The sequence below is a fragment of the Hemiscyllium ocellatum genome, chromosome 31, assembly GCF_020745735.1.
Source record: "Hemiscyllium ocellatum isolate sHemOce1 chromosome 31, sHemOce1.pat.X.cur, whole genome shotgun sequence".
Lineage (NCBI taxonomy): Eukaryota > Metazoa > Chordata > Chondrichthyes > Orectolobiformes > Hemiscylliidae > Hemiscyllium > Hemiscyllium ocellatum.
The window spans coordinates 46820791-46837559 of NC_083431.1; the positions used below are offsets into that span (position 1 = coordinate 46820791).

Here is a 16769-nt window from a genome sequence, read left to right on the forward strand (position 1 = left end):
CCTGTTGGAGACAGGAAGTCTTGTTAAAATTGTATTGTTCGAATACATTTACATTTTTGATTCGGGCATCACAGGCTAGATCAACATTCAGTGCTTATTCATAGTAGTGAACTGCCTTCTTTAAAAACTGCTGTCCATTGCTGTTGGGACAGCTGTCTCAGGATCTTGACCAAGTGACTCTGAAGGAACAGCTATATATTTCCAAGTAAAGAGGTTAAAGTTACAGGTTAAACTATATTTTAGAAGACAGAATCATGGGTGTTAGAGGAGGCCATTTGTCTTTTAAAAAGCATGGCTTTGATTCACTATCCTCAGCAAAAGATGGATTTTCAGAAGGAAAATTCCCAACCCTTACTGAATTGCACAATGGAAATGGGTAAGTGCAAGAAATCTAGATGAATGGTAAATTCTAGCTGTCTATTCAGCTGCCAGAGTGTAAAAATGGACAGCACAATTAGAGTCAGGGAGTCAGAGAGGTGTACAGCACAGAAACAGACCCTTCGGTCCAACTCATCCATGCCGACCAGATATCTCAACCCAACCTAGTCCCACCTGCCAGCACCCGGCCCATATCCCTCCAAACCCTTCCTCTATTCATATACCCATTCAAATGGCTTTTGAATGTTACAATTGTACTAGCCTCCACCACTTCTTCTGGCAGCTCATTCCATCATTCTGCTCAACGCACCTATCATTTTCAGCTCAGCCATTGTTCAAAGTTCTGGAACACTGCTTTTGACTTTTGTATGGAAAAAAAATACTATTACAGAGCTGCCCCTACAATTTTCACTGATGCTACTTTTCCCTGAGAAGCATAAAGCAAAGTCCAGGTAAATTAAATTCGTAGGAATGTGACTGAAATTCTGATGGGCTGCTCAAAGGTGGATTTTACTTCTTTTGGATTCCATTGATTTTGAGAAAATTATCAAGTGTTCCACCTCGAACAACTCATCAGGAGCTGGTGCAAAGACGGAAGTTGCACAAAATACGTGGAAGATTACCTCGGAACAGTCAACTTGAGAGTTCACTCTTTCAGAAAAGAAACTTCCCAAATCAGAAAACACCATAAACTGGCAGTTAATCTGTAACACATCCCCTACTTATAACAGGAAGTACAAAGGTGACAGAAACACACATCCAAATTAAAATTCTTTTACAGAGGAGGCTAAGAGAAGATTTGATGGAGGTGTTCAAAATCATGAGGGATTTAGGGAGAAGCATGTTCCCATTGGCAGAAGGTTTGAGAACCACAGGACAGTAGGAATGACCGGAGGGAAAACTCTTTGAATCAGACCTCAGCTGAGAAGCCTAAAGACCTACATGTCAGGGAACAGTTTTCAAAAGAATAGGAATCCGAAGCACAGGTGCAAGTAGAAATATTTGAGCTGTAAAAAGCACATTTCTGGGAAGTCACTGCAGGAAGTTTTCCATGATTTGGAGATTCCGACAGCAACAAGAGGCCAGAAGCACCAGTGGATTTGGAATCAGTACTTCAATGGATGCTTTGAGTGTCAGTCTGAACACAACATGTGCCTAAGATTACTCAGGTTGTTCCTTTCAAAACGATAAAAGCTTGCTAATATAATTTTATGATAGTGCCTGAACAATATCTACTGGTTAGTTCAAGCGACAAATTTACTGAATTAAGTTTTGTGACTTCTTTCAATCAGGTAACTTGTTTTCTCTTTCATTTCCAGAATCTTTAGGTTTTGTCAACAGCTGAAAAACCAAAACTCATTGCATTTCCCTTCCTGCAGCGAGAACAGGATTGACTGTCTGCATGCTGTGGTGGGGACAGATTGCATGAGCTAATTCAGACTGTTGCTCGCTTCACATCAGTGCACAAGAAGAGCTTGTGAAGATTATTTGTGCTCCACTTTGAACAAGGTGCCAGAGCATTTCACCATCAAAAGAAGCCAGGCTTTTATTGAAGGTGAAGTTTGAGGCTTAATATTCCTTTCCCAAAAATCAATTCTTCAATTTGATGAAAACATTTTTAACCACACTGAGAACTAGTACATGCCCTGAATTATTTAAGCAACTGGGGCACTTAAAAATTCTTATTTGTATAAAAATGCAAACTTTGTGCAACATGCCATTTAAAGGAGTAAGCAGGACTAATGGGGGCAGTCTGGATTTGGAAACATTGGTTGCAATTCAAGTTAATTCGGTTTGCGCATCAAAAACATCAACTGCGAATTTTTAATCCCATAAAAGCAGAAAACAATGCCAATCACCAATAATATGTACAACATATTTTAATACTTAAGATAACAGAAATTTAAAGGCAAATGTTTTTAATGTCAAGCACATCTTAAAATAATGATCTTTAAATCTTGCAGTTAAGAATTCCTTTGTAGATTTAAGATAATTTGCATACTGATGCAACAGGAGTACAGAAAAGGACCAATTTAAAAAAAAACAAATAATCTGTCTAGACACATTTTTAACAACTCTACGGCCACCTCATCCTAAGGCAGGACTTAAATCCAATCTCTCTGAGCCAAAGCTCAGGACACTGCACTTTAAAGACTCTAAACTCTCAGCCAACATGATAATTTGACATTACTTACAATAACTTATTGCCAAATTTACCAAGCCATTCTTTTTTTCATTAAACTGAAGCCAGATAGTTATGAAATCCTTGCCTCTTTAAAAATGACCTAATAAATAGCAACAGTTATTCACCAATTAAATGATAAATATATTTTTCTTTCTAACAATTGGATTGCAATTTGTATAAAGCTACATACTTTGGCAAAATGCTCAATCTAAGTGCCTCTTATTTCAAGAAATGTTATAAATAAACATACAGACAAGGAGCAGAAGTGGGTTATTCAGCAACGTTCCCTCTGAGCTGTGGGATTGCTGGGAAGATACATGCATGTGAATCAACATGCCGACACATGGCTTCTGCTTCCCAAAGTTGCCACTGTGCATGGACCTTGAGGGTTTGTGGAGCAGCAAAGAGTCTCAAACCATCCGACAAAAGAGTTTGCCTCTCTCAAAAAATGCTTTCTAGGAAGTTATAAATCTGTACACTAGCTCTCAAGAACAAGAATTGACGCTGTGTTCTAAAACTGTTCTTAATAGATTTTGTCAGACTTTTCAAGGCTGAGTTAGACAGTAAGGGAATCAATGATAATGAGGAAAAAACAAGATAATAGTTCAAGATTGTCAGATCAGTCATAATCTCAATGAATAGCAGAGCACACGTGATGGGCTGAATAACCTCGTTCTGCCCCAACGTCTATGCTCGAAGTACAATTTATGTAATAAATTTTTGAACTTAAATCTGTGCACAAATTTCACCTCAGACTAACTTTACAAAATTGTGCCTAATTGTATACAAAGAAGAAGCCTATTCACTTTAATTGGGGGGTCTTGCCGCTTTGGGAATGGTAGTTGGGGTCAGATGGCATACATGCATGTAGCTTTATTCTCCCACATGATCTAGTTGTTGTTTGGACTCCGATAAAGCTTTGGCAATGTTCCTTTCTGAGAGGGAAAAATGTCAGCAACAACTTCCAATTCATTCACATTTAGCCTTAGATATATTTAATTGATAGCTGCAACTTCAGTCATCATTTAAGCCAATTAATGTTTTGCCCAGCAGGGGCCCAGATCTGGGGCGGCACGGTGACTCAGTGGTTAGCACTGCTGCCTCACAGCGCCAGGGACCCAGGTTCAATTCCAGCCTCAGATGACTGTCTGTGTGGAGTGTGCACATTCTCCCCATGTCTGGGTGGGTTTCGTTCGCGTGCTCCGTTTTCCTCCCACAATCCAAAAATGTGTAGGTCAGGTGAATAGGCTGTACTAAATTGTCCATAGTGTTCAGGGATGTGTAGGTTAGGTGCATTAGTCAGGGATAAATATAGGGTAGGGGAATGTGTCTGGGTGGGTTACTCTTCGGAGGGTTGGTGTGGACTAGTTGGGCCGAAGAGCCTGTTTCCACTCTGTAAGGATTCTATACAGGACTGTGATTGCAATACTGCATTTTGGTGATTAAAGGCATGGTGTGACACATGCCTACCAAGTACAGATATTAATTATGTAGGAAACTTCATACCAGTGTAGTAATAAAACTCACTATTGGAGACATTGAAAACAAAACTAGTTGAAATGCAGTTAGGAAGCTATAATGGGAAAGTTAGATTAGAAGAGAAGATTAACCAAATGTCATGCTTTATCCCATGCTTGCCATTTTTAATGTTGTCAATGATTAGAGATATTAGCTGCTGATTACATGAAAAACTTCTAACAATGAGGTAATTTTAATCATGAAAGCATTGAGTGTAAATAGTTGTATTTCTCTTAATATTTATCCACCTTTCTTCAGGTGGCTGGACTTCAATTCCTTCACACCAATTTCCTACAATATTTAATGAACTATTAAAACAAAGAAAAATCAGACAATCAATGGATATTAAGTGAGTTGACCATTATTCTTTGGACAGAAGTTTGCAAATTAACTAAGCTGTAGTTGGATGCTTTCTTGTAAAATAAACTTGGGTTTATTGAAAATCTAAACTGAATAGGAACATTGCTGAGTAAGTACGTACTCTAATGACTCTGGCCAAATTGCAAAGAGACTGAGGCCACAACTGTTACAGGTTTGAAGAAACTCCAGCAGCATCTTGTGTCATTGCTTTAGACCTCAAAGTAATGCTTTAGAAAACATATAGGTCAAAAATCTGGACTTCCCTTCCTAACAACATTGTGTCTGGCTCTACACCACTTGGACAACATGATTCATCATCACATTCTCAAGGGCAATAAGGATGGGCAACACAAGACAGCATCATCCATGAAATAAACGCAAAACTAAGTCACTGAGCTTGACTGTTCTACACATTATTTAAATGCTATAACCTGCTATAGGAAAGATGTTGTTAAACTTGAAAGCGTGCAGAAAGGATTTACAATGATGTTGCCAGATTGGAGAATTTGAGCTAAAGGGAGAGGCTGAATAGGCTGGGGCTATTTTCCCTGGAGCGAGACTGAGGGGTGACCTTATAGAGGTTTACAAAATCAAGAGCAGTACAGATGGGGTGAATTGCCAAGGTCTTTTCTCCAGGGGAGAGGAATCCAAACTCGAAGGCATAGGTTTAAAGTGAGAGGGGAAAAGATTTACAAGGGACCTAAGGGGCACTTTTCTCATGCAGGCAGTGGTGTGTATATGGAATGAGCTGCCAGAGGCGGCTGGTTTAAAAGGCATCTGAATGGATACATGAATAAGAAGAGTTTAGAGGCATATGGGCCAAATACTGGCAAATAGGAATAGATTAATTTGGGATGTCTGATCAGCATGATCAGGTTGGATGAGAGGGTCTGTTTCCGACCTGTACCAACTGTATGATTCTATCAAAGGCTCTACATTGAGCTGCACTGCTTGAGGGATTGTTTTACCTTAATACTTGGAAGATCATTGAACAAAACTCCTGAACACTCATTGACTTCCCAGCCGAAACCTACTGCTCATTTCAACCGCATCTCCCGGGGCAACAAATTTAACAGTCCAAAATGATCAAAATTGGAACAATCAGGTTGATTGATTCAATATAACACAGGGTCTTGCATTTCTCAAAGTAATCTCTTGAACTGCATTTGGAAAAGTCATGAAAAGATATTGGGGGCATTCTGGCCAAGTTTGCCGATGATTCAAAGTTAGGTCAACAGGCAGGTAGTACTGAGGAGGAGGAGAGGCTGCAGAAAGATTTAGACAGTTTAAGAGAGTGGTCCAGGAAATGGCTGATGAAATTCCACATAAGCAAATGCGAGGTCTTGCACTTTGGAAAAAAGAATATAGGCACGGACTATTTTCCAAACAGTGAGAAAATTCATAAAGCCAAAGTACAAAGGGAGTGCTAGTCAAGGATTCTCCGAAAGATTAACTTACAGGTTGAGTCCATGATAAAGAAAGCAAATGTAATGTTGTCATTTATCTCAAGAGGGTTGGAATATAAAAGCAGCAATGTGCTTCTGAGACTTTATAAAGCTCTGGGTAGGCCCCATTTGGAGTACTGTGTCCAGTTTTGGGCCCTACACCTCAGGAAGGACATACTGGCATTGGAGTGTGTCCAGTGGAGATTCACACGGATGATCCCTGGAATGGTAGGTCTAACATTTGAAGAATGGCTGAGGATCGTGGGATTGTATTCATTCGAATTTAGAAGGTTGAGGGGAGATCTAATAGAAATTTACAAGATAATGCATGGCTTAGAAAGGGTGAACGCTGGGAAGTTGTTTCGGTTAGGCAGGGAGACTAGGATCCATGGGCACAGCCTTAGAATTAGAGGGGTCAATTTAGAATGGAAATGAAGAGACATTTCTTCAGCCAGAGATTGGTGGGCCTGTGGAATTCATTGCCACAGAGCAGAGTGGAGGCCGGGACATTAAATGCCTTCAAGACAGAGAATGATAAATTCTTAATCTCACAAGGAATTAAGGGCTACAGGGAATGTGTGGGTAAGTGAAATTGAAACACCCATCAGCCATGATTAAATGGAGTGGACACGAGGGGCCGAATGGTCTTACTTCCACTGCAATGTCTTATGGATTCATGCCAAATGATTCACCTGACAAATGCCTCAAAATAGCATTCATCACATCCACACCAGTTTCTACAAACACGAACAACAAACTAAATCACCCCAACAGAGAGAAAGGGCACCAGGTTAATGCCTTTCCAATGAATGGTGTATATCTGAAAATGCTGCACTACTTCAGTGCAACACTGGTCTGTCAGCCTACATAGTGTTCAAATCCTCGAGTAAAGTTGAAACCCACAACCTTCTGACCTAGAAATGAGTCTGCTACCAAGAAATGCTGGGAATAAAATGTTCATTTGGTAACCACCAGAGAACAGATGGACCCTTTTAACACCAGCAAACTGCTGTTAATTGTGGTGTCCTGCTAAAAATAAAATCACCTTCATCAGCTTGACTAATTAAGCAAGTATTTTTAATAGTGGAATAATAATTGATAGCTGAGAAACTATTCCTTCCTTATTGAATATGCCACCACTCTCAGTGGTTGTCTATGTTGACCCAAGTCAATTAAATTTGGGACCTATACCAAATCACATTTTCAGCAGAGAGTGTCTTGTAATAGAATGTGGAATATGGTTTAAACTAATTAAATTTAACATGAAATTTAAATTGTTTACCAATGTGGAGTAACCGAGACAAATAGCAAGGAACAGCTAGGTAAGTACAAAGCAGGGCAGCACAGTGGCTAGCACTGCTACCTCATAGCGCCAGGGACCTGGGTTCGATTCCAGCCTCGGGTGACTGTCTGAATGGAGTTTGCATATTCTCCTTGTGCCTGTGTGGGATTCCTCCGGGTGCTCCAGTTTCCTCCCATAATCACAAAGCTGTGCAGGTTAGGTGAATTAGCCATGCTAAATTGCCCATAATGTCTAGGGATGTGTACGTTAAATACATTAGTCAAGGGTAAATGCAGATAATAGGTAGAGAAATGGTGGTTACTCTTCAAAGGGTCACTGTGGACTTGGTGGGCTGAATGGCCTATTTCCACACTGTAGGGAATCTTGGAAGGATAGTGGAAACTTTCTATTGTCAAACTGAGGAGGATCATATATAGCAAAGCTACTGGCATAAACCAGTTGAACTGAATGGCCTAAGTCTGTGTTGGAAATTCTATGGAATATATATATATCTTTCTGAACAAATGGCAATTGAAAATATCGTGCGGCACGGTGGCACAGTGGTTAGCACAGCTGTCTCACAGCGCCAGAGACCCGGGTTCAATTCCCGCCTCAGGTGACTGTCTGTGTGGAGTTTGCACATTCTCTCCGTGTCTGCGTGGGTTTCCTCCAGGTGCTCCGGTTTCCTCCCACAGTCCAAAAAATGTGCAGGTTAGGTGAATTGGCCATGCTAAATTGCCCGTAGTGTTAGGTGCAGGGGTAAATGTAGGGGAATGGGTCTGGGTGGGTGTGCTTCGGCGGGTTGGTGTGGACTTGTTGGGCCCAAGGGCCTGTTTCCACACTGTAGGTAATCGAATCTAATCTGCAACTTTCAGCACAGTAAGGGATGTACATTTCCATTCTAAACGCATAGTTACTGCCAGCACTCACCCATTTTCCCATCCTCCACAAACAGCACATTGAGTGGAACCAGACAACTGAAATAGAAGACGTCAATGTTGTTTTTCACAGCAACCTGAAATAACAATAAAACTGGGTTAAGCCCCACTGGAAAGAATGAACACGTTAATGAAGCAGTCCAAATGCCTGGTGAATAATGGTACTCCGACTTAACCAAAGGTCTGTTAATTTTCAACTGCCATTCAATGCTTTTATCTTTGACAGCAACACCGCTTTTCATCAAGAGAAGTTAACGTTTGAGAGCTACATCCAAAAATAACATCATCCATCAGAGCAGATTGCTCATTCTTCATCCATCAGATTATCTTTCAGCAGTTCTGCAATTTGGCTTTTAACGTAATTTACATCTCTGCTCAGTTTCTGTAGCTGGGTTTATGCAGTTGCATCGATCAGCAAAATAAAATACTACTACAATAATTTGTTTGAAGAATAGGAATATTCTCCTCTTCTGCTGATCAACATCGATTCCATAACTAACATCCAAACACAGTTCCCTGTTATATTGCTGGTTCTGGAGCTTGCTGTGTGTAAATTGGTTGCCTGGTTGTCTGTATTACAATAGTATCTATGTTTTAAATGCACTGAACTGACTAAAATGTCTTGTGATGATTTAAGGTCAGGGAAAGCAATTTCTGCATTCTTCTTGTTCTTCACACCAATGCACAACGTACATTTAAATCATCAATTATATATAGAGATACTTGACCATTATATCGATGGTCGTATACTCTCACACATTGGACTTTGCTGTTTTTCAAATCTATGCCCATACTATCCACGGATCCATGCTTGAAACTTTCTTGCATCCTTTCTGAACATGGTAAAAGCACGTATTGTTTTCTGAAAACTTAAGTGCGTGTCATGGGTCACGATACTATTCCCCTCCGAGATCTCTCTCTCTGATATCCTACTCTGAGGATGGATGGATGGGTGGCTATTGAACAGCCACGCTGTAGTTTGAGCCTCTGAAGAAGTGATTCCTCTCAGCATCCACAATGTCTAAAGACATTGGATCAAATTCCATGTATATGCTGACCAATTCAGCACCCAACTCTACACCTCACCACATAAGAATCCCCACAGTGTGGAAGCATACCATTCGGCCCATCAAGTCCACACAAACCCTTTGAAGAGCATCACCACCCAGACGAAACCCCACCCCATAACCCTACATTTCCCATGGCTAATTCATCTAGCTTGCACATCCCTGGACACCATGGATAATTTACTATGGCCTATCTATCTAACCTGCACATCTTTGGACTGTGGGAGGAAACTGGAGGATCTGGCAGAAACCCACGCAGACACAGGGAGAACGTGCAATCTCCACACAGACAGCTGCCTAAGGCTGGAATCAAACCCGATTTCTTGCACTATGAGGCAGCAGCATTAACCACTTAGCCACCATGCCATCCTCCAGGTCCTTCCACACCCCCACCCTGGTATCTTACTGGTTTCATACCCAATGCTGGATGAGCCCCAATTTCCTTAAGTTAATCATTAGAAAGACTGAAGACATCATTTTCGGTCCACAACATCATACTGTCCGTCACAAGCCTGCTTGAACTAGATTATCTGCAATTTTGGTGTCCTATAGGACTTTAACCAGAGCTGCTGATCCCAGAGCCTCTCCATCAAAAAGATGATCGCTGCCTTTGCATGGTGCCCTGGAACATTTTGATGTGAAAGACGTTTTCTAAATACAAGTTGGCTCCAAGATGGAAAGAACCAAGTGAAGTATGAAAAACTCTTCAAAGTTACTGAGTACATGATTACCCTGAAATGATGATTATTGCATGCTGCAGGATAAATTAAAGGTGCAAATCAGGAAGAGAGTTAGAGAGTCACAAGGCTCAATATAAACTCTGGTAAAACAGGGAGAAGGTGAGTACCACAGATGCTGGAGATCAGAGTCAAACAGTTGGTGCTGGAAAAGCTCAACAGGTCAGGCGAGCTGTTCTTGTTCAGCACCACACTTTTTGACTCTGGTAAAACACAATTTGTTTCACAATTTACAGTATGACTAATGGTCAGGCAGCAGTGTCTGGGACCCAGGTTCAATTCCAACCTTCGGTGACTGTATATGTGGAGTTTGCACACTCTCCCAATGTCTGCGTGGGTTTGCTCTGGTTTCCTCCCACAGTCCAAGGATGTGCAGGCTAGATTGGATTGGCCATGCTAAATTACTTCATAGTGTCCAGGGATGTGCAGACCAGGTGGGTTAGCATGGTAAATGCGGGATTATGGGGGTTAGGGTGGGGGACTGAGTCTGGGTGGGATGGTCTTTGGAAGGTTAGTGCAGACCTGATGGGCCAAATGGCCTCTTTCCACACTGCACAAGAACAAGCCACTTCAAATACCAGGCAATAGCTTCATTGTAAAAACAACTTGATTGAAAATGAATACAATTAGATTTGCTTCTCTCTTTCTAGAACTCGATTGCAGGTATTTTTACAACACTAGCTGAAATGGATTTCAATGAAGCTGCAGCACTCAGTTGGAACGAGAAACCTAGTTTATTCTCAGATACCATAATTAGTTTATAGTTTTATTCCTTGCAGGCTGCTTTCCACATGCAACCATCTGTAACCAACACAAATCAATTATATAGTTCATGGAAGAGTTTCTAATGCATTTCAAGTGGTCACTGGATTTTTGAAATAATAAGTAGCATACCATTATTAATGATCTTTAATGTTCTGAAGAGCTACCTTGCATCATTTCTGTAACCCTTATGAGACTAAACTAAAAGCAATGAGGGTAAAGAAAAAAATACAAGAGAAAAATAATGGAAATGAAGTTTAAAAAAGGCAGAAGAGTGAAAGCCCTGAGGCAAACCACAGTGTGAACTCCACTTACACTGTTTCTCATGCCCTCAGGCCATCATACAGCACTTAATTGTTAACGAAATAGTTTCAAAGTGTCATAGAGCTGTGTAGCACGGAAGCAGACATTTCAGTCCAACACGTCCATGCCAACTAGATATCCTAGATTAAACTAGTCTCATTTGCCAGCACTTGGCCCATGTCCATCTGAACCCTTCCTATTCTTATACCCATCCAAATGACTTCAATGCAATTGTACCAGCCTCCACCTAGCATCTCATTCCATATGCACACCACTCTGTGTACGAAAAGGTTGCCACTTAGGTCCCTTTTAAACCTTCCCCCTCTCAACCCAAACCTATGATCTCTAATTTTGGACTCCACTACCCTGGGGAAAAGACCTTGGGTATTCTACCTATCTATGTCCCTAATGCTTTTATAACCTGCTATAAGGGCACCCCCTCAGCAAAGTGCTGTTGCTACTGGTAATGTAAGAATCATGACAGTCATTCTAGACAAAGCAAGGTCCCACAAACAACAAAAAGGAAGCATCTCGATTTTTTTTTGTGATGTTATTTGAGGGATTAATACTGGGTATAATTCCACAACCTTTCTTTAAATAAAGGTTGAGAATGTGTTGCTGGAAAAGCGCAGCAGGTCAGGCAGCATCCAAGGAACAGAAAATTCGACGTTTCGGGCATAAGCCCTTCTTCAGGCTGAGCCTGAAGAAGGGCTTATGCCCGAAACGTCGATTCTCCTGCTCCTTGGATGCTGCCTGACCTGCTGCACTTTCCCAGCAACACATTCTCAGCTCTGATCTCCAGCATCTGCAGACCTCACTTTCTCCTTTCTTTAAATAAAGCCAATTAAGTTCCTAGAGGAGGAGGAGGACAGGGTCAGCTTGTTGTTTCATTTGAAAGATGACATATCTGCATATCTGTCAGTGCCATGTTTCCTCATGCTGCTCTGGGATACCAATTCATGCTCAAGTCTATGCAATGGGACCTAAATAAACACCGTTTTGATCCAGAAGCAAAAGTGGGAACAACTGAGCCACAGCTGATACTACAGGAGGCTGGTATAACTCCATAACAAACCTCAGAGGGGTATACGTTTAAATTGTACTTTCTGATAGTATAGTCAGGGAAGATTTCTTCCGTGCACTGCATTTTTAATGTGGCGCGCACAGCCACAAAGACCATCTCCCAAGCTTGATTAAAATTCTAATGAAACCTTTTAAGTTATTCATGTTACAAGCAATTCCCCGACAAATGACAGCTCAAGCCATGTTTGTGTATTAAAAACTAATTCAGAGATTTATTGTGAAAATGTTAGGCAGCTTTCAACATATTAGTTCATAATTTTGGAGGATTAATATTTAGAAAAAAGATTTTATCTTGGCAGGATCTGTTTTATTCTTCAAACGCAGTGCATCCCCACACATAATGGGTGTATGGGCTGGTTGTATGGAGATCCATGCAGCAATGATGGTCATGGCAGTGCAAATACTCATCATATTATTTGAAGATCTGGGTACTGAACCACTAAAATAGTTATATTTTCATCTGAAAATAACTGACCTCAAATGCTTACTCCCAAATATGATGCCATAATAATGCCTGGGATTGTCAGGTGGGAGTAGGGTGTGTGGTGATACATATTATTTGAAGAGTAAAGATGATTAATTATACAGTTCCACTTGGGAAGTTGCAGTAATTATTAGTTTCCTGTGGTGCAAAAAGACCAAAGCAAGCAGTTGCTAGGCAGTGGATGTTGAACTGGATGTAGACTACCACTGCTCTTCATGTTCCATACCCAATAACAAAATAGTTTCAGATTTAGAAGGGGCAGGAGCCATAAAGCCTGCTGACAGGAGTGATCTGCCAATGGCATTGCTATGTACCACTATTTAATCCCAGCAGGGAAGCTGACTAAATATCTCATGTGGCAATTTTCTACAAACACTCAACCAGAATCTGGAGATAATGATTGAATGGATAGCACGGCTTTTAATCCACTCCTACATTTCTTCCTGTAAAATGGTATCAGTGAAGGATGTGCTTAAACTTTTATTTAGTGCTTCCTGTTGGATTCAACTCTGATAACTCTAGTTGAATAACTCCACTTTAGTCATTACCACTCTCAGTTACATCTTCCCTCTGACAGATGTACTCAGCCAGCATTTTATCTAGATTTATTTTTACCTATAGTCTACAGCACTGCAACAGGCAATTTGACTTTATTCATCCTGCCAATCTCCCAAACCTACTCATCAAACCTTATCAGTATATCCCATTCTCCTTTTGTGTTTCTCTTCACTTTATATGCATCTGTCTTGTTTGTCTCAATTAATCTTGTCGATTACAAGTACAATATTCTACCACTTTTTTTGGAAAAGTCTTTGTTGCTTGTGGCCTTTGTGTCAAAATAAAATTTTCAGTATTAGCAGTAAACAGAGGCAATTTCATTCAAGCCTCTTGCATGGTTTTGACTGCTGAGCATGGATCATACCATCAAGTATTAACAGTGTGGAAGACGTGGCCTTAATGAGGAATTCATTTGCATCCAAGTAAGTCAACATAGGTTGAAACAATGGTTGTGGAGTTGGGAGGTGTCTATGTGTAATGTATAAATTAATGCCTTTAAAAGCATGCAATGATTGACTTCAGTTCTACCTTCTTCAGCTGGCTTTCTGCAGTCTAACAACCAGGTCAGTAGTAGGTAAAACAACAGCTGTATGAAGTGTTGACTAATGCAGAGCAAAAGATCCTAAGGTCATTCCCAGTCTGTGTAGAGGAGACAGTGGAGGACTGCGACTAAATTATTACATGTGTTTTGCAGCATGGCTGGTACAAGCATCTGTTTAGTACTCCCACCATAGTGGCAGCAACATGTGGATTGATATGTGCTCTGTTCTCCAAACTGTGCCACCTTCTACTTGTCCATTCAGGACAGGGCTAATACATGGTCATGTAACTCCTTCATGACTTTAGCAATGTAAAAGTGCACGTATTACAATTAAGTATATCTCATTTTCTGCTGGCAAGGCCAAAAAAGCTCCTGTAGCATAGGTCAAGTTGTACAAATCCTCTGTCAAGAGTTCAGACAAAGTGTCACTGGGTTTGAAATGTTAACTTTTTTTCTCTCTGCACAGGTGCTGCCAGAGATGTTGAGTTTCTCCAGCACTTTGCTTTTGTTTCAGATATGGGACCAGTTGGGCCAAACAGCTGCCTGCTTTGCCATACATTCAGCGCAATTCTGTACAATTCACTCAGAAGAAACTGATGATAACACTTACATCAGTTATCATTAAAACTATTGGTATGTTTAACATACTGTCCTGGCTTCTAAAGTTGGAAACCATTCTCTGAATTGTCAATTACATTTCCACAGAATGGCACCCTTAAATATCTTAGGGGTTTTATCTCCAAGACTGACCTCCTATGAAGTCATTTGTAGCAATATCAGAAACTGGTTCAGAAACATTATTTTTGTTCTTATTATTCAGCTATCATAGCCCAAGAACAAGCCTGACCTTTCTGAAATGCCTGATAAACTACTGAAGCCATTAAGACCAACTGAAGGAAATCTATATGCCTTTCTTCCTCTTGGATTTGTAGATCTGCAAAATTTTAACAGATAACTTATTCTGTCATATATTTATGATACTCTCAATCAATAAAACAGCTGTTCACTTGCATATTGTGAAGTCTGTAATATATTTCATCCACTATAATTATAATAGATGACCAAAACATTGTTCCATTTTCGTCATTGTTATTGCAGATTTGCTTTTCCAAGACTGTCACGTTCATCAATAAATTACTGCACTGGTGTGGTGCATGAACTTTCCACAAATGGGCCCCCATATGTCTGTGCAACATCCTACTGGAATGATCGGGGCATTTTCTGGTGTGCAGAGTATACAGCCGGAATATCCAGCATTCCAGTTCAGAAGCATGGAAACTGACTGGGAGTAAGCACTTCTAGAGTGGGAAACCTATGCTGATTAACATAAATCATGTACCTCCTTGCAAGCCTTTTAATGAATAGAAATGCCTTTGCTTTGACTTCGATGGAACTCATCGTGGTAATTTATTTCATTATTCAATGCCTTCCACCTGCTAGCATATGAAAGTGCTAATCACAGAAATATGAACATTTGGATTTTTTTTTGACACCAATATGTATCAGTGGCTGCTCATTGCCAGCTGGATGCCATTCACAGGCGTTTCAATATCCTTGCTGCTTATTAATATAATATGACCTTTAAATCAAAGAGAATAGTGGCAAAATTGCTGCTCACTGGGATGTGGACAATCGTCATTTCTACAGTCAAATGGAGGCTGCAGTTATCAAATAAATTTGCATATCATGTAAATTCATTACAACTAAAACCCCACTGTAATAGAGCAGCCAATCACGAGGGTACCTCAACAAATCAGGAAAAGCTCCAACAACAGAAGTTGGCATTTAGTCACATTTATACATAATCAACTGTGCAGACCGTCCTGTCACATGTATGACTGACACATATTGAAGATAACAAATTGCTTCTGTTGAAAAGAAAACAATTGCTCCTCCGTTTAGAGCTAATATTAACCATCTGAGGTTACAGAAGACACTGCACCCAGAACTGTATTTACAATTCTGCACAGTGACACCAATTCACTCCGTTTCAAGGTCAAACGCTTGAGGTTAATTTTTAGCATCATAAGTGTGATAAACAAACTAAAATAATGTCAGTAATGATTTAAATACAGGCCTGTTCGTTGCACGGTCAAATCTGAAGTTCTTTAGTGTTTCTAAGTGGAAGCCTTTCCTTTGGTAGTTTTTTCTGAAACTACATGTACTGACAGGAGTCTAGTTTTTATTTTTGACAAAAGCTCCAGAGTGATTCAGAGTTGCCACAGTTTAAGCTACACTGTGCAACCATAGACTGACACGCTGTTTTCACTGCACTCTAAGCCTTCATTCATGGTTCACCAAGTTGTAAGATGCAACCAGAGCTGTGTTTAGCACTGCTCTCCTTTCTGCTTTTGTTGCCAAGTGAGGCAAAGCAAGGTAACGCTTACATAATACAATGGCCCTGTTCAGTAAAGCATTGTATTCCCAGTTGTCAAGGACACAAGTTGGGGGGGTGTGTTAAAGAATGACATCCTAGGAAGTAGGAAACTATATTTAAAAGACTTCTGCTGGTCATTTTGTCAACATCAATCCCACATGGCTTGAGATTCAATATAAAAGACTAAATCCAAGTAAAAGATGTTTGAAAAGATAATTTCAATGAAATCTGGAAAGACTTTTTACAAACCAATGCAAGCTAGGGTTAGACAAAGGCCTTGCACTTTATTCAGTTTATGAAGTCTAAACTCTGCATTTTGGACAGTCTGAACTAAACTAAACACCCAACACCAAGATGATGCCTATTTTCTCTGTTCTTTCCAAGCATCAACATATATGGAAGTCATACCATGCTTAGCATGCCTAAAGAACGTTGCATGCGATAACAAAGGCGCAACTACACCAGTTACAGCAGCGTACTCTTGGTTACAACATACTCATTACTATCCTGCCTGCCTCCTGTATTTACACAGCCACTCTTTTAAAATAATGTGTTTAAACTAATAAATTTCAGTCTCTATCTACCTCTTCTGATGCTCCCACTCCCTGACAGAGTCCTCATGAAGGCCTGGTTTGGATATTCCTCCCCAGTAGGTCAGCTATGTACAGGATCTAGGCTAAACTACTGAAATTGCCCCAGATAGTTTACTGTTTATTTGATATAGTGCAATAATTCATCAAAATGACTACGT

The 16769-nt window shown here is 40.3% G+C and overlaps 1 protein-coding gene across 2 annotated transcripts in view; it reads right to left on the bottom strand.

Annotated features, from left to right (window-relative positions):
* The window catches only part of ap2b1 (adaptor related protein complex 2 subunit beta 1), a 313188-nt gene that overhangs the window by 104953 nt on the left and 191466 nt on the right, over positions 1-16769 (bottom strand). For both annotated transcript variants that reach the window (XM_060848300.1, XM_060848299.1), the window contains one exon: positions 8099-8183. In XM_060848300.1, the coding sequence (XP_060704283.1) occupies positions 8099-8183 (85 nt within the window). The remainder of the gene's footprint in view (positions 1-8098; positions 8184-16769) is intronic.